The following is a 19,243-nucleotide window of genomic DNA, read 5'->3' on the forward strand; positions in this document are numbered from 1 at the left end:
CACTTCCGTCGTAAAACTGTGACGTCTCAAAAAAAAAATGTAAGTAAAAAGATTAGAGAGATATATTTAAGACTATGTGTAAAAATATGATATATTTCTATTCACGGTAAATAATTAACTTAATTACTGTATGTTTTTATTTGATGCTGTAAGGACGTTTGTAATTACCACGTTAACCTGCAGAGGGCGACAAAATAGCAATATGCAGTGCTACTGCTACTAACTGTTACTGTTATTACCTCTTTTACTACCACCACTAACACTACTGCTTCTACTGTTATTTCAATTTTTAGTACTACTACTACTACTACAACTGGCACTACTGCTATAACTACTACTACTATTAGCTATTTCTACTTCTATTCCTACTACTACCACTATGATCCTCTATGAACTGTGGAGTCCTACATGAACATGGTATTTTCTGCAAGGGTTGCATTCATATTATTCCACATCATCTTTACAAACTGACTTCAACAGGAGGTGTGGCGTCAAAACTTGAAACTTACACACTAATACAACTCCACCTGCCTCAGAAAGTGATATGCACGGAGTTACACTAGAGGGCGCTGTGAGCCCAAGACATGATCTGTGGCTTTGCCTGGATACATAAATCCACTACATCCAGTAAAGTCAAGTCCAGAGCTGCCACCGGCTGGTGTTCATTGTGTTGGTGGTCCGCAAAATAGAAAACACTCGGATGAGTAAAAATAGTTTTGACTGGAGCCTGTGCTGGAGTGAAGTTTCAGAAGACTGCTGGATCCTGAGGATGGACAAGATGTTGCAGAGGTAGAACATCCCCCAACTCCTGGCTTTTAATTTTTGCATTAGGACACAAGTAGAGGTGAGTGTCTTGTCTCGTGCGTGTGTTATGACACGGGGAATAGACTGTACGACAGATAATTCAGTTCTCCTCAGGTCTCTTGATTATTGATTGATCAGAAACTGCGGAACTTTTATATAATTTCTGTATATCTTGCATATCTTTGTTAATTAACTATAATAGTTTTACATTTATTTAGTTGAAGAGTTTATTTATTTTATTAAGTTCATTGCAAGCCATCGTGGGAGACTTGAATTCACCCTAGAGTCGATTTAGTCAGTGATGTGGCAGGGGAAAAAAATCAGTTCAAAAGTCTAAAAAGAGTTCACGTGTCTAAATTTAAAACTTATGTCTAACCTGAACATTTTTTGTACATTGGATGTTGTTGCACATATAGGGAAATATACTCACACTACACCTCTCACAGTTTTCACAGTTTTCTGGATGCTTTAATGCAGTTAAACATGTTGGAAAGTATTTAGTGACCACAGGAGCTGAACTGGCTCTGGGAGTTGAGAAAATGAGGTTAACTCAGCTTGTAAACATTCTCTCTGTATCACTGCTGGATCACGAGTTGTATAAATTATAGGAGAGTGCAAGCTCATGTTGGGCTGACTAATGTCAACTGATGTTTCTCCATATCAAAGTACCACTCCCCCATCTCCATGTTAAATGAGCAATGAAGAAGATGATGATCCAGGCCTCCTGTAGGAAAAGTCTGCAGGTGTGTTTACTCCTGCTGCTGGTGGGAGGACTACAGGGTGAGTGTGCCAAGATAAGATGAGAAGGAAAAGGTCAAAGTGAGACCTCATAATACAACAAAGTGGAGTATTTTTATGTACAGTATGTAATTGACATTAGGGTGGATGTATCAGGCAGGGTAACTGCACCAGAGCGTCTGGAAGCTCCAGTGGAGAAGCCCTTCACTCTGACCTGCAGTGTTTCCAGGGAGCGAGGTGAATCCCTGAGGCAGGTGCGCTGGCTGGATGTCCAGAACCAGACCCTGCTGAGCTACCAACCCGGCAACAAAGACAGTGTGAGCGGACAGCAGCATGTGGAGCTCGCTGCATCCCCAAAGGACACCTCAGCCATCACCATCCGCAGGGTGGGCTTCCGCGATGAAGGCTGCTACACCTGCATCTTTGACATGCATCCTTCTGGTTCAAAGCAGGGACAGACCTGCCTCACTGTTACCGGTGAGTAAGGCTGTTAACGACAACTACTTTGATTTTAATGAATAAAAAAATCACTTTTGGCAAACAGAAGAACACCTATATGTTATTGTTTAGATAATACCTACATATGTTTAATCTGAGAATCCATAGGATCACTAACAATACATTACAGAACATAGATTGTGATCTGAGTGGAGGATGGAGGCAGATGAACACATGCTTTGTAGCACGAATGAATGACTTTTGTAGAAATAAACTGATTCTCTTCCTGTCATAAGCAATATATTAAATGTGAAAGAACGATTACTAGATAATGGAATTAATGGTAATGGTATCTAATTAATGAACAAGCACATATTGTATGAGATTATTGGCACTATACTTAATTGCAGAAACATTTCAAAAGGGAGGGATTTACTGTTTTTCTTTAAAAATACACAAGGTGCTCAAAAAACTGTTTGCAATGGAACAAAATCTTACAAAAACTACAACACACACATATAAAGTTCAGTGAAAGTTTTCAGCCTACGATGCAAAACAGGAAATGACTCTGCTATTGTGGCCAAGTTGAGAAATGGTCCTGGTGACACACTAAAGGCAGACAGCTCTCACCCATGAGACGACCTGGGGAGCTCATATATCCAGAATCCAGATGCTCAAATCAGATAAGGTGTCCTATCCTCTGTCTGATACAGAATCAATATCATTCACATCAAGCTGTTTATGAGTTTGAGAGATTTGTTAGAGAACGCTACCGATATAAGTGAGGAATTCCACAACCAAGTAAATGTTCTTACATCAGTTTCCATTGTGTCTGCCCCTGTTGATGTTTGGCTTAACTGATCTTGGACGCACGCCTTTTGCACCAGCCCATTAGAATTAAAGAAAACCAACTCTCCAATAGACTCCAGGGATAGGTACTCCTCCCCACAACCTGAACATCAATCTGCTGTGGGGATTTACTGAGAAAATATGTGCATACAGATGTCCCTAACCACCCCTAACCTCCGAACACAAGTTGATGAGTCTGTTGAGGCTCAGCCAGTCATGTTAATAAAGAGCTGTGGAGCAGAGGGAGAAGGAGGGCTCATTCTACTAACCAGAAACAGCTGGTGCAGATTCCAGTGACTGGTTTTTGTTTGGGTGCCTCATATTTCTGAATATTAACATTGTCCTGTTTTTCACCCTCTGTCTCCTTGTTCTTCTCGTTAACTTTTTTCCCCATCCATCATTCTTTCACTGAATGGTGGCCTTTTTTTTCTTTTTTTCTTTTACTCTCAGCACAAGTCACAGTTGACAACAACAAGACAGCAGTAAGCGGCAAGAAGGCGTCCCTCTCGTGCTCCTACGGTTTGCCCGAAAAGGTGCAGCAGATCCTATGGAGATACACTCCTGCACAAGGAGGCTCCACAGAGGTGGCCTCCTTTGCAAAGCGGAGTGACCCCATGATTGAGCCACCGTACCAGGGAAGGGTCTGGCTCAGTGCCTCCCTGTCCCATAGCCAGCTCACCATCCAACCTGTGTCTATCCAGGACGAGGGCTGCTACACCTGCCTGTACAACACACATCCTGGCGAACCGAAGAGCTCCACAGTTTGCCTCTCCACCTATGGTAAACATCTTTTTAGCTATTAGTGCTGGTGATGATTTTACATTGCAAACAATATTTATAAAATGCCCACAGAAAAATGCAATGGGTGTGCAAACCCTGAGTTCCCCCTTTGAAGAGCAGGTTATATATGTACAAAACACTGGCCATAAAGCTGGGTTAAAGGATATGTTCAGACTTTTTCAATACTGTCTTAATACAAAATTCACATGCTCATTATGTACATTGAAAGTGTTATTAGCTACTATGATCATTCCTCCTGCTCAGGTTGTGACGTCTTCCCTTCCTACAAAATCAAAACTCCTCATCCTGTGCAAAATGCTTCTGTAACCGAAGATCGTATTTAGGAAATAAGCTTTCTCAAGTTCTTGTCACGAGTTACAGAGGAAAATTGAGACCACTCTCATATCTGTATGATAAATATGAAGGTACTGCCGGCAGCCGGTTAGCTTAGCTTAGCATAACATAAAGGCAACTTAGACTGGCTCTGCGTAAAGGTAATAGAATTTTAAAAAATCCAAACTATTCCTTTTACTGTCAGCTGAAGTTAAGATGAGGCTTTTGCAGTCTGAGTTTGCCAAGTCAAGTGGGTATCTGGTGGTCACTTGTAGTTTTACTAAACAGTCTGTAATGTGATTTGTCTCACATTAGCTTCCTGAAATGTGTAAACTTCCTCTATAATCTCAAAATACAGCTAATGAAGCTACTAATGCTTTTGGATATCCAGTTGTTAGTTTATGGGTTACCCAGTGATTAAATGAATCGTTGAACAAGTCGTTGGTAGCACTAGATGAAAAGTCAGTGAATCTTCAGCGAGCTTTACACTCCTTCCAAATTGTTGGTCAGGTGGTCGGATAGCTTCGGAAACACCCCATACACACACACACACACACACACACACACACACACTCACACATACACACACACACACACACAAACACACACCTTTCAGGCATCGGATAGGGGGTGTCTGTGTCTGTCCATTTCAAACCAATGAGCCGACATTCACACACACACGTCACACCATGATTGGCCAGCTATGCAGAGGTGAGAGAGTGGGCTGGCGTTGTACATACGCTCTCCCTAGCTCTCTTTTTTTCATTTTTTACACAACATGTGACAACTATTTGTGGCACTTTTCATGTGGACAACCAAGCGCACCACTATAAATGTCTTCCAGGAGGGACCATGTGAAAATGTATGCCATTATCCTCTTATGTTTTTTTAAAAAAGCTATCACCCTCCATAATCGCTTTTCACTCTGACTTCCTGTGTGGCTGTAAACACTTCATGTCAGTTTCAAAGGCATTTCATCACACTGACAGTTTGCCCCAGACTAAAGTGTTAGACCAGCACTTACCCACGCCTCAAGCCCCAGTATATGACATTCAGATCAGATAAATCTATTGGTTGCCAGTGCTATAGCTGCTACTCCAGTCATCAGTCTTTTGCTGCTTTGTTTCACAATAGTGTCAATGTTGTGCTAACCTCAGTGAAAGACTTCGGCTTTTTGTTTCAATCAACAATAAGTATGAGTCTTTCAGCTGCACATTTTTGCAGGGTAGCTGTGAGTGAGCATGTCAGACCAGCTCTTGTGGGAGAAATAACAGAGGCAGACTTTAGTGTGAATGCAGGGAGACTTAACCCTGGACTTTGTGTCTATAGGAACGATAGGTACCCTTGGGATTTAGAAAGGAATGTTCATCTTTTCTTCCTGAAAGTAGCTGCTGAACATTTTCATGATACAGCAGCAAAGCTAAGCTGTCGGATGATTTGTGAGCACACAAACACTGAGCAGTGTGTCCATGTGAAGAATGGGCCATTCGAAAGAATGATGGAGGCAGGGAGAGAGGTCCTGATGCATGACTATGTCAGTGTTTGCAGCAGACAGTGATTCCCTCTGTGCTTTGTCTCTCTCTCCTTTTGCTCATTCGCTTTCCCACTTTTCTCCTGCTCCCTTTCTCTCACAGTCATCTCAACTAACAGATGTGCTTTTGTTGGAAATTGAACTGTACAGTACAGTAGGTGTTTCTAATAGTGGGGCTCAATTAGCATTAATGTGTTTTTTTTTCTTGTTGCTCTTTGCTGCCAACAATCTTCCACCCTCATCCCACTCTGGATGACGTGATGCTGGCCTCCTTTACTCACATCTCACACATGCTGTCCAAAAACAGTAATCGCCAATACACACACAGACACACACACACTCTTCTTATTATTTACTAAAATAGACTAAGGTAGGTGACTCCAGGTGATTACATGACTCCAGATTGTTTGCAACATTGTTAAGCTTTTAGAAAGGTCATAAAAATCATAATTTGTCCTGTAATGCAATTGCCCTTCAAAAGTCATTCTTTGGAAATTTAATTAGTCAGTAGGTTAAATTCAGCAAGGGATAAAGGGTTCACTTCAAATGTACAGTATAAAATGTACAAAATGTCAGTGGTGAAAGACATGTTTAGATCCTTTACTTATGTAAAAGAAGTAGTAAACCAGTGTAAAAATACTTCATAACAACTAAAAGTCTTGCATTCAAAATATTCCTTGTCTAAAGTACATGAATAAACTAAAGTATACCAAGTAAGTGTCAAAGGTAAAATTTTTTTAGAGAAATGCCCCCAATGAGTGTTATTATACAGGAATTTTAGTGCTGTAGTTGGTTGCTAAGATGAAGCTAAATTTAGCTTCTTTATGTGCTATGGGCTAATTCAATCTATAAAAATGCATCATATTCCATGAGCTCATCAATGGTTTTGTGTGTAAAATACTATTTTGCAAAGTAAAGTACAATTAATTCTAACTGTGCAATCTAATTCTAAGTAATAACCATAATTCTTAAAAAATTCACACCAGCTTTGTTTTATCATTCATAGGAGATTATGGTTTGGATTGTTAACAGACTTTTTTCCTGTTGTGGTTTTACCCACCCAAAAATCTGATACTATCCAGACCGATAGTGGGTGAAGTTCATCACCTAGAACTGTGAGAAGACGTTGAAACTATGAGGGCCAAATATCTGTGGCTAAATGTGTTCTTGCCAACAAAAATGTTCTCGGTTCCAGTGCATCACATTCCTCCTTCAGCCACAGATAATTGAAAACAGCCACAGATTCACTTATGGATCTTAAGTGTGCAGGAATTCACATACCTTAACTGATCCAAAGGCTTCAAGGGTTTTCCCAGGTATCTTCTTAGCAATTTATCCAAAGAGACTTTGAATATTTACAGACGCACACCTAACTAAAATCTGAATTTTGTCCAATTTGTGGATTAGAGTAATATGTTTCATATGTCCTGTCCCACCAGCATACTTTATTTATTTCACTTAGTGTATCATAATGTGATAATATTTCCAAAACCCTCAGGCTTGTGCATTTCACACACAGTACAAGAGAACAAAGGAAGGAGGGAGAATGTATTAATACATTATCATTTCAGTGAACCTGTCATATGTGCCATATACATCTATGTGTGCACCAGTGTGTTATGATGGTTGCTGTAGCTCTTCCTCTTTATTTCCCACAGTGCTGCCCAAACCCCAGGTGAGCTACAAGACCACCTCTCCAGGTGTGATCGAGGCCAACTGCACCTGTGTGTCGCGTCCCCCGGCAGAGATTGTGTGGAACGTGGAGACAGATAACCGCACCATGGGCCCCCCTGTGACCACACAGCTCCCACAGGGCGACGGGACCACTCTGGTCATCAGTACACTGACCGTCCAGTCCGGGCTGCTGAAAGATGTGTCCGTCAAATGCTTGGTGCACCACAAAGGGCTTGAGTCACCGATTGCTGTATCCATGAACACTAAAAGTGAGTTGGTGTCAGTGAACCGTCGCTTCCATGTGGATCTCCATTTCAAAATTTTGAATAGCATTGTGTCCTCATTTGTCCAGGCCTGCACCTAGCCTCATTACCTGCCTACCTTACGACAAGCCCACAGAGAATACTAGAGATTGTTAGATTGTTTTTGACTGCCATGATTACAGAAGTCCTCATACTTGTAACAGTGATTTGGCTGAAAGATATAGTTCAGCATTTCAGCTTTCTCGACTTTCTGGCAAAGAGTCAGATGAGAAGATCAAAACCACTCTCATCTCTATCCAATAAAATGAAGCTACAGCCAGCAGCTGCTTAGCTGCAAAGACTGGAAACAAGGAGAAACAGCAAGCCTGGCCCTGTCCTAAGATCCACCAACCAGCACCTCTACAGCTCATTAATTAACATATTCAATCCAATTCAGTTTTATTAGTATAGCACCAAATCATAACAAACATTATCTCAAGGTATTTTACAAGGTAAGATCAAGACCTTTCAGTGTTATAGACAGAAATGCAACAGTTCTCACAATGAGCAGCACTTGGCTTTATAAGGATTAAGATCTAATATCAATTAGTATGTTAGAGCTGGTTTTTGTGGCTATTGAGGTGCAGCAAGGTGGATTTGGTATCTTCAGACAGTTTCCCTCCTTTTTCAGTCTTTGTCCAAAATTGAGCTGAGTTGATACTGGCTAGCTTCATGTCTATATATACACACACACTGACACGTATATACATAGAGCATATACTGTATAGGTTTTCATGCAGCTAATAGTGCAGGAGGAAATGTGATGTGTGTGACTGTTATGGCTTTATACTGCTGAGTTCACCTTCTTTTCATGGGTCAAGAGTGCACATTTTACAGAAATCAAATGGTATCACTCCAGATTATATCACAAATTCAATCAGTGACGGTACATAAAAGTAAAGCAGTGGTCAGACCAGCAGAGGCCTGAGCTTCTTATATCTTCAATCTGACTTCTACAAGGCTTGTATTTACATAGTGTAGTTTATTTAAAAAATAAACATCTACCAAGATATGGACTGACAAAACTGCTTCTCTGTCTTTCTCCCTCCTAGTTGGGACGGCTCTCACCATCCTGATCTCAGTCACCACAGTAGCAGCTCTGTTGGTCATGTCCCTCTGCTTCTGCCTTTGGAAGTGTTTTTTGCGCAAAGAAGGTGAGTGTGTGATGCCTGTTGTATGTTTTCATGTTCTCTCAGTGTCAAGGTTTATATCAAACACTGAGAATTGAGAATTATTAAACACACAATGAAACAGCGTCCATGTTGTTTGTGTCCAAGAATATGGAGACATGGAGCCATATGGAGCAGTAAACACCAGAGCAGTAGTACTATATCCTTCCTGATGCTGACGTTCTCCTGGCTCAACTGATTTCCATCCAGACCGCCACCATTCTAATGAACTCATGAAATCATTTGAAGGTTAATAAAATTTCATGTTTAGGGATCCCTCCGCATTGTGGATTGTGGCAAACTGCCCAGGTGCAACAGAATCAATGAAAAGGAACAGTGGCCCGTTGGGATGTGCACCAACGCTAACTATAAACACTTGTTCTATTAATAAATAGAAGTCAGAAAGGCAATACTCAGAGGGTGGGAGTTGTGTCCTGTTTCATTTATGCCCTGAGATTTTATGTAGACACAATACTCGTATCTGCTGTTTTGTTTAACAGGCAGTAATAGCATGAGCTGACCTTAAAGTTGCACTAATCATGTTGTATGTTTACATTAACAATGGATCAGATGACTATGCGTAAATTGAAAAAAAGGTCTGTGACAAACCCACAGGTTATGGCCTGACTTTGCAGTTCTCCTCAGCTCTACAGAGCCTTTTAGTCTCATTTAAAACATGCCAGCCATGTCAAAACTATGTTTTTTCTACCTGCACTCCATCTGCACTTTACTTGCACTTGAAATCACTGCTTCCTGTCTGTGCATGAAAGAAAATAAGTACAGTAGTGCGAACAGAAAGAGGGAATCTGTACATATTCGCCAAAGCAGAGCTCAAAACTGTGCCTCAGTAGAGAAGGTAACTGAGACACTATCTGTAGTGATGCGGTCTGGTGCACACAGTTATTTGTGAAAGTTTACTTTTATACTTTAGGAAGTGCGGCACTTGCCAGGGATCCTACTCTCTTCCCATTGGCTCACAGAGCTGGGGTCCTCATACGTTGGACCCTTCTCCTGATGCCACTGCCTCTTCTTGTTATAATGAAGAAGAAGCTATGATGCTATGATTTAGGCAGAAATGTTATTTGCCTTGCACGTATGCACCTTATTAAAAAGTTTTAAATATAACTGTATGCTCCAGACTCCATCACTGCAGATCATGTATTGTACAAGCACAGACAGCGGGAGTATCTCAGTATACAGTACATTTCTAATTAATATTTTTCCATACCAGTATGAATCTAGCTACTGAATATGCGGCTGTGATGTCTCTATTTTCTCTAGGATCTTAATTGAAACGCTTTGATGGTTCCTTTGATGGTTACCAGCTTCGTCATTTTCTCACAGCTGCACCAAGTCAGATTTAAAATGACATTTTACAGTAAAATTAACTGTAAAGTGCTTCAGAATTTTAAAAAAAGTAATCTTCAATGTTGTGTCATTGCTTCTGCTCTCTTCGTGCATTTCTTTTCAGTGGATTAATTTTTCAGACCAGACCAGAGCCTGAAAAGAAGAGGCAGTGCTTCTCAGAGCCAACCTTGCAGAACTGATTCCCTGCATCATCATCATCATCAATATCATCATCATCATCTTGGTACAAAGGGAAGATGTTCTGACACACCTCTATACAATCCTATTTATGAGCACCAACCGTAGGACATTCAACTCTGCTCTTCTGCCTCTACATCTGACTCTCATATAAAATCCAGGCTGTCCTCACATGAAGGCTGTGTGGAAATGTGTGACTGGATCATGTTTTTCTCTCTGGCTCTGTAATTGATTCAGTTGATAGCTACAGATTCCACAACAAACAGCAGAGTCACTGAAATTAAAGTATAGCGATTTTGTTTTTACAACATCTTTCATGTCTGTAAAATACTTTCCTCCGTTTGTCTCTGTCTTTTACCTGGTCCTTAGAATAACTCTGGTGTCATTTTATATTTTTCATATTCAAGAAATCTCATGAAAAGACCAAAAAAGTGACATGAACATGAGCACTGTTGTTTAGTTTACATCGACACTATAGGCACCATTGTGCTTCTGTAAATTCTCACTATCATACCAAATGTGTATTAATCTGTGGCTGAAAGTAGTCCCCAACAAATGCACTATTTACTGCTGTTTGAGTAGCATTTACTAAAAACTATAGTGCTCAGCTGTATTAGGAAATTATTTAGCTTTTTTAGATGTTGAACCCACATTTTCATGCCTTATTTTAAAAAGTTTGTGTCTCAGTTACATTAATTCCCACGGCAAACCAGTATTGTAGCAATGGACTAATGATGATTGATATACACTGCTCAGTGTTTGATATATTTGGTACGTTCATGGGATTTGTGACTATAGTAAAAATATAGAATATTGCCAGCCTTATTTATTAAAATAACACAGCTAACTGTCAATATGAGCTTCCGCTTAAGGGTTTTCTTGTCCTTGTACCTGTGTATTGTGAAAGCTGGGTGGGGTCATGGGTAGTCTTCATAAGATAAACTAAAATGACTGCATGCATATGTCTTGTTTATATAATATCTATTGCAAACTTTTCTACATGTTTTGGCTGTTTGTGTGTGTGTGTGTGTGTGTGCGTGTGTGTGTGTGTGTGTGTCCGTGTGTGTGTGTGTGTGTGTGTGTGTGTGTTCTGTGAGTGTGGAGAGATGTTAAATTCCATGGACAGATAGCTTGAATCAATTCCCAGAGGAAGCGATGCTGAAACCTTTTCGGTGCCTCTGAAAGGAATGTGTGTCTTGTTGCCAGTCTACATCATAGAGTCGGATGAGGTCCTGTGTGAACTCTGGTTGGGTTGTGTGGATTTTGAGGTGGGGTGGCTTACTGGTATATTATTTGGGGGCTGCAGGTAAAACAACCAAACAAGCCACTCTGCTCCTCTAAAACTATGCTTGAGCAAAACCCTAAAGGCCAGCTCTCATTTCTGTTGCTCTGGATCAAAGCAGCGCCTACATCGCTAAAATATAATGTAATAATGCTTCTGGGATATATTATGTTTGTACATCTACATGCACTTACAAATGTAAGCTTCATCCTGAAATAGTCTTGCATATCAAAGCATAGGATTTGAATCTGTCATTTATTTACTTTATCAGCAGGAGAATGACATGCAGGTTATCAGACTTTAAGCTCAGTTAGCTTACACTACAATAACTCTGAAATATGTTTCAGATTACTTTTTGAATAAATGGAAATGTGTTGCAGCATTCAGTCCTGTATAGTGCAACTGTAGCCCAGAAAAAAAGAGGAAAAGATGAAACAGTGCATTATGACCAACTATGTAAACTTGATATAATAGATACAACAAACAGAATAATAAAAATATAAAACATAATAAGTTTCTAAAGCTTGATCAATTTAAAATCTTGCCACTCTTCCAGCTTTTTCAGCTTAGCTTTGTACATTGGATTCATAAAGACATAAAATTCCTTTCTGGTGTGCCACACCTGCCTTCCAGATGCTCATTTTTTGAGGCCTTTTTCATCCTAAGCCAGGCGGGTTACGGTGCAAAAAAAACAAAAAACACACACATGTTGTGCACACACACAGCTTGCTGCACATTTCAGTTGTTTTCTGATGTATTCATACGCTCTGGGATAACACACAGTATTTATTAGTTCTGTGATATATATATATATATATATATATATATATATATATGTGTGTTTGTGTATTCAACTCAGCACTTGTATAAATATATAACATAAATACAGTTCATATCAGCTTACAGCTAGAATTCATAACAGACAGCAGACTCCTGCTTAGCCTGTCAGATGGCTTTTATGCTGCAGTGCTGTAGACTTAGGCCACTCACTCAGGCGTAGTCAGCTACTGCCTCACTCAAAACACTTCTAGATGTTTCAAAGTCTGTTAGCATGTAGGTTAGAGCCAGCGGGTGTGAGTTGTGAGAGAGTATGTGGGTGTCCGCATGTGTTAAATGTTAAATTCCACGGTCAGAAAGTCTGAAATGCTGAAACCTTTTCCGTTCCCCTGAAAGGTATGCGTGTTTTACTGTGTGTGTGTATATTTTAGAGTCGGGCAAGTTCAAGTGTATAGAGGGGGTGAGTGTGCAGATCACACTGTGGTGAGGTGTTGAGGTGGGTTGGCTCAGTGGTTTTGTATGTGAATGCTACAAGACCCCCTGAAAGACGAATGATAAATTTCAACAAATTATTCTATTACTTGTGGGCTGCAGGTTAAACCCCAAGAACTGCCACTCTGGTCCATTAAAGTGCACTTAAGCAAAACATAAACCCTGCCTGCATATTTGTCTGTGGCTCTGGATCAAAGTGGCTACTACATGATGGTAAAGCTACTGATGACGTTTCACTTCACTTAGCTAAAATGAAACCACTCACTATGCATTAAAAAATGCCTCTCAGATTTCTTAAATTCGAATGTCATTGCTATCCCAAACATAAATCCCACCTGACATACTTCTGTATAATAATTCTTTGCATATTTAGACAGGATTTTGGAACAGGAACACATTCAGCATTCAGCATCTCTGCACACCTTGTCAAATGTTTTTTAAACTGCAGTGCTGCAGATGGAGTCCCCACGCTCTCTGAGTGACCTCAGACTCAATCTAATGTCCTGTCTCGCTGCAACGCTAACGCTGCCTTCGCACATGCCTCTGCGCTCTCCAGCTCTCTGACGTCTGAACCGGAGCTTTTGTCCACCAGAGAAAAAAACACAAATACTGATGTGTGTGTGAGAGAGAAAAAGAGAGAGAGCGTGGCCTGTGACAACCAGACACCGCTGCTTACATATAAAATATATAGTACAAGCTTCTTAACAGCAATGATTAGATAGTCTGCCATGGTTTATATGGCTGTGGTTCCCAACATAGGACATTACAACCATTAACTTTTTTTAAAATTAGTTTGTTTTTTGGCTGGACTGCAACAGCGGGGCCAGACCTATAATCGCTAATGTCGCTGAATGACTGACTGACTGACTGACTGATCATTATTCCACCATTGGTCAGCCGAATGCAACGTGACGACGTTGTGGTTCACTTAACCTGTGCATTGTGAACACAAAGCACAGGTTCGCTTCACCTTCTGACTCTGTATTTCAGCTCAAACAAATTGAACAGTCAGAAAATTTATTGATCACAACTCATGTCCACAGTAAGGCCATAATTTGTGATGACAGGTTGCAGGTAGATATTGATTTCACAAGCCCAAAAGACTGGGAACCAGTAGTTTTCTGTGACATATTGTCTTTAATAAAATCTGAAGTTTGTTTTGGCAAATTTCTTGTTCCTCTTGTTCCTGTCCTTTCTTTGTTTCTGGTAGTTGACTTCTGGTGACTTTAACTAGGCAATCCATCCTCAGTATGAAAACTATATGTGGTTGAGCCACAGTATATAAAGACAATGGATTGAGGGTTGGCACGACAACTGCCACCACAAATGTTAATGTCAAAAAGTTTTTCATCTGCCCTTTAACTTCCTGTATAAGAAAGCTAAACCACGTGTGATCGACAGGGCAGGTATTACATTTCCACCAGCAGCAGCGAAGAACACTGAGGTTTGTGTGTGGGACAGAAAATCTGTGAGATAATACACACTGGACTCTCATCTCACAGTCTCTCAGCTAGTTTTCTCTTACAAAGTACCAAATTATTCTTTCTTTAAAATATTCATATCTCAGCTGAAAGGAGTGCAAAAATAAATATTAAAGACACCACATCTGCTACGTCTCAAAGAACAAAGTGCTTGTACAGTCACAGGATTATATTGAAATGCTGAAATTTCTGATCAGATGTAGATGCCTCCCTACTTCAGTCTTCATATAACCAAATCAGACAGAAGAGTTTACAGTAAGGATTGACTGAGTTTTTTTTTTTTAATGCAAACCACCAAAGCTTTGACCAACAGTGTAAAATAAGTCAAAAAAGTCCCATAAATGAAATGACTAGGGGAAAATACAAAATAAAAAAAATGACAAGAAATGAAACAGAAAGAAGCATCAGCTGGAATAAATGTGAGGTTGAGAGAACAAACGAAACACTGCTTCTTCTTTGCTGTAGCCAGGTTAATGTGACATGACACACTGTGCAACTGCATGACCACAAGCCCCCTCCATACGCCTCTTCTACAGTGTGCCTGTTCCATGACACCACCATGTTCTTGTGAACATTTTTCCAACCGTTCGTCTATGATAAATCAAAAATGTTCAGGAAACATTGATAGTGGTATATTTAGGGTTATTGTCTTGTTTAGTCACAGCATGCTGTTTTCTGGCAGGTATCCCAGGCTGTGCATGGTTGATGACAGCATACACTGCATAGTCTGACGCGTGACTTTTATCTCCTGTGTTTGCCAAAGGCTGGTTCCTATTGGTGGTCAGGGAAGGTGGTGATGGTGGTGTCCCTGCAGTGTTTGGAGAGTAGATGGCATTCAGAACAGAGTGGTCTTGCAGGACTGGTGTGGAAGGAGTGTTCCCCTTGGGGAGGTCAGGTATCATATGACTGGACATTTCCTATGACACAAGAACAAGATTAGATAAACCAATGACATGCTCTTCCTTAACTCCATTATGACTCTTAAAAAATTGAATGAAAGGAATAGTTCAACATTTAGGGAACTACGTTTATTTGCTTTCTTGCCAAGAGAAGATTCATACCACTCTTTTTTTAGGTGGCTCATATATCAATCTTCTCGCTCAGCAATGACACAAAATGTCAAACTATTCCTTCAAACTGACAAAACTGCATCACATTACCTGGCCCTTTGTTGGCTTGAATGTCAGTGTTTCTGTGAAGAAGGCTAATAACAAATACTCCATTATTTTCAGCAGTAAAATCTACACATTTTGTTAAAAGTAAATCCAAAATACTACTGTGAATACAATATTAATGTTCTTACTTTTCCAGCCATGAAAACTCAGCAGGGTTAATGCTGTCATTGTGAAAACCAGAAGAACAATGCCAACACAGATATAGAAGTAGGGCAGCCAGGTCACAGCCTCACCATCAGCAGCACTCAGTGACCTAACTACAAAAGAAGAAGAAGAACTAGATCAATAATCCTCGTCTGTATCAATTCTAATGTATCTCATGAATAAAGGTTCTTACCTGCAATGTTGTCAGTATCGTCAGTTGTTTCATCCCCCTGGTGCATGTCTACAAGGAATGAGAGATAGCAGATGGAATGAACACTTGAACTACATACTTGACATACATACATGTACAGCGTATTTTGGCACAAAAAAACTGCCCACCTGAAACTGAGATGTTGATGATATGACTGATTTCATGATATTTCCCTCTGAACTCACATCTGTACAGGCCATCATCATAAACGGTAATCCATTTGAAAGTTAAATACGAGATCAGTTCATTTTTAACGTGGTCGTCATCCTGTCTTATTTCTACATTCTCCGTTTTATTGATCCGTTCACAGCTGTTTGAGTCGAGTAGTTTACACCAGGTGATGTTTAGTGATTTTCCACAGTGTTTGACGGGACAGCTGACTGTCGCAGATTGCTGTGGGGCTCTTTTCAAGGTCGTGCCACTGCGAACCATCAGCTGAACACATGAAGGAGATGAGTCTGAAATGACAAAAACAAACCCAAATGTTGTCTTGTATCATTCACTTAAGATCAAACACCTTTATTTTGAAAAGAAGCTAACTTCAGGAGTTGATGGAAGATAACGGAAAACTTTTTTCTCAGTGATATGGTCAATTCTGACAAAAACATTTTTTGTTTGATTGTTCCTTTAATGCAGAAAATGTTCCTAAATTATCTTATTTTGGAGTATTTCTACCTTTGTGTTACACCCATTACCTTGACTGTAATTCTTGATGCTTGCCTTTCAAAAAAATAAATATAAAATCTTAAAAAATAGGAAATTGACATGTCACATGCCGAATTTATGAGCAACTCATCCTATTCTTTGTACTCCCCGTTGTCCAATAAACAGCAATAAAGTTTGTGAAAGAGTAGGTATTTGGCTGATTTTTCTATAATCTGATTACGTGACAGGACTTAAAAGCTCATCTTTCTTACTCTTTGTCAGCACTTTTGATCATCAGATGGCTCCAACACTGGATCCCAAAACGGCATTACAGCTCCGCAATATTTTATCATCATTTTTAAAACATATAATACAACTAGCTTTCAAGTCACACCCTTTGTTGTTGTTTTTCCCAGCAACAACAGCAATGTAAAAGATTATGTCAAATCTATTTTTAAAAATGACATGGTTTGTACAATTTTAAAATAAATGATAATATTAATAATTCTATTGCAATATCGGCACTGTTACCCCATTTTCACCATCTTTTCTGTCATGGCCTGGTAGTAATATTACTATACCCTGGAAATATTCATTATACTCACGTTTAATTTATTCGTTATTACTCCTTGATTCCCTAAGCTTTTGTCTTCTTTCTACCTTGTACTTAGTTACAGGTGCATATTTTATTTCTAAATCTCTCTTTTCTCTTCTCTCACTCTTCTATTTTAAATAATAACACTGTAATCTCAATCATTACATTTTCTTTTGACCAATGAATAGCAAGTCTATTCAAAATGTTCCCTCAAGCTGTCTTGAAAGTCATACGACCAGATAAAAGTGTGTTTGGCTTACCTTCACCTCTTCCATAGACAGAGACAAATAAGAAAAATATCATCAAACAGGTGTTTGACAGTTTAACCATAAAGCACAACATGTTCATGACCTGAAACTAAACAAGTAATCTTAAACCGTAGCGACTCGGGGCTCACTTCACTTATAACAACCTCACCACTTCCTGTCTTCCCACATACGTTATAAGACCATTCGTCATGTGAGTATTTATGTCACGTAAAAACTGTTTCCGATATGCATTGAAAATCGCACAATGCATGTTACCTAATGTAATTCATAGATGTCAAAACAGAGACACATAGTTCTCAAGGTCAAGTAGGCCCTGGGATCATCTTTGTAATGTGTACAGATTCACCATCTCAACAAACAACACAACCATATTGTCCTGAACTGGCTCAAGTGGACACGAGACCCAGCAGGAACTTGTGACATCATGGCTTCGAAGTCGAACTGTAGCCATAGGTGCATGTAATTCCCATGAGTGATGGAAAAGCAATCAAATCCATTATACATGGAAATATATTAAAGTTTTCCCACCTTATGGAGGTTACATGCAGTCTTGTAAACAGCTTACATTAGTCAGCAGTGTGCGCTGGAGGCTGCCTGAATGTTCTCATCATCTTTATAAAATAATAAGACGCTTGCTTGCTTCTCTTATCCAATCTGTCCAAACATCTCAAGTACAAGTCTGCCAGAGTGCAATGACAAGCAGCCACTATGGCCTGGAGAAACAGTGCTAAACACAGGCCTACTTCTAAAACAACTAAATATACATAACAATCACTTGTTTCCCTCACAGTAAACTCACATCCAATGCATCATTTCATGTTTTCTCACTAGACTACAGATCATGTGTGTGGACACTGCACATACCAAAGGTGACTGTTTTTTGCTTTTTATTTCCTTCAGGGCAAGCAGCAGATGGTATAAATTGACAGTCATTTCTCTGATGTACACTAACTGAGGCAAGGGCGTAGGTTTGCACATGGACTGTAGGGACATGTCCCTACCAATATTTTGGGAGGACAGAATTGTCCCCACCAATATTTGAGTGAACTCACTGTTCGGAGTGAAGTCATATTATATCATTCCTATGTGTCTTCGAAGAGGTAGCTTATCCAACACGACGATATATTTCAGGTATTTGATTGGCTGAAAGGAGGCTCACGTCATGTACAAATGTCAAACTTACTGCAGACACGGAGGAGGTGAGAGTGTATTAATGTGCTGACAACATTTACTTATCAGTGTCAGTCCACACCTTGAGCATCCCTTTCCTTTATTGCCAACATTTTGTCCATGCCTACATGTTTTCTGCTTTGTAGATATCATGCCACCAAAAAAGAGACATCAGCATAGTAATGGGTAGTAAACTAATTGGCACAGCCACTGATTTAAAATGAAAACCTGCTAGCTACCTAACATAGCCCAGCCTTACATAATTAGATTGTTAATACTGATGCATCACTGGATTGGATTAGCAGCATTTTACTGTGGTTTTAAATATGAAATCAAAAGGGGAGGGGGCAAGTGCAACACTGGCAGACCTAATGAATATAAACATGTCGATGTCAGATGCAAAAACATTGTTAGTTTTTTCTCTCTTTTCCATTAAGAAGTAATATCCTAAAGTTTACTTTCTTTTAATCCTTCATCTGCTACCATTTATGGTTTTTATTTAAATATAAATACAGGTAAATACAGATGATATGTTAATAAACCATTCATGTTCACATCATTAAAAAGCCCTGTTTGTTTTGTAGGGGTTGTTGTGTCCCTACCAATGTTAAGCCCAAACCTACGCCCTTGAACTGAGGGCATATCCTGTGGTATGTGAATCACACCCAGACCTTTCCAACAGCGCCATCCAGTGTATAACAAAGAGCCACCTGTTGCATATGAATGCATGGTTACATTCTGAATATACAAACAAAGTTGTAAAATATCTCCAATTCAAAACATCTGATATTTGACTGCTGACATAATCGCTTGCAGTTCAGTAGATTTTCCTCATAGTG

The 19,243-nt window shown here is 39.7% G+C and overlaps 2 protein-coding genes across 2 annotated transcripts; one reads left to right on the forward strand and one right to left on the reverse strand.

The window, feature by feature from the left end:
* Window positions 1-638: 638 nt before the first annotated feature.
* zgc:113337 (uncharacterized protein LOC503741 homolog) lies at window positions 639-11,958 on the forward strand. Its single transcript, XM_056390256.1, has 7 exons — window positions 639-844; window positions 1,471-1,584; window positions 1,699-2,019; window positions 3,280-3,609; window positions 7,132-7,416; window positions 8,502-8,603; window positions 10,090-11,958. The coding sequence occupies exons 2-7, from the start codon at window positions 1,503-1,505 to the stop codon at window positions 10,095-10,097; spliced, it is 1,128 nt and encodes a 375-aa protein (XP_056246231.1). The 5' UTR covers window positions 639-844; window positions 1,471-1,502; the 3' UTR covers window positions 10,098-11,958.
* On the reverse strand, window positions 11,206-17,348 carry si:ch211-214p13.8 (B- and T-lymphocyte attenuator). The gene is made up of 6 exons (XM_056390257.1): window positions 17,226-17,348; window positions 15,854-16,183; window positions 15,708-15,755; window positions 15,499-15,627; window positions 15,356-15,399; window positions 11,206-15,112 (listed from the first exon to the last, which is right to left on the reverse strand). The coding sequence occupies exons 1-6, from the start codon at window positions 17,311-17,313 to the stop codon at window positions 14,807-14,809; spliced, it is 945 nt and encodes a 314-aa protein (XP_056246232.1). The 5' UTR covers window positions 17,314-17,348; the 3' UTR covers window positions 11,206-14,806.
* Window positions 17,349-19,243: the final 1,895 nt, after the last annotated feature.

This window comes from Seriola aureovittata, chromosome 11, assembly GCF_021018895.1.
Source record: "Seriola aureovittata isolate HTS-2021-v1 ecotype China chromosome 11, ASM2101889v1, whole genome shotgun sequence".
NCBI classification, from domain to species: domain Eukaryota; kingdom Metazoa; phylum Chordata; class Actinopteri; order Carangiformes; family Carangidae; genus Seriola; species Seriola aureovittata.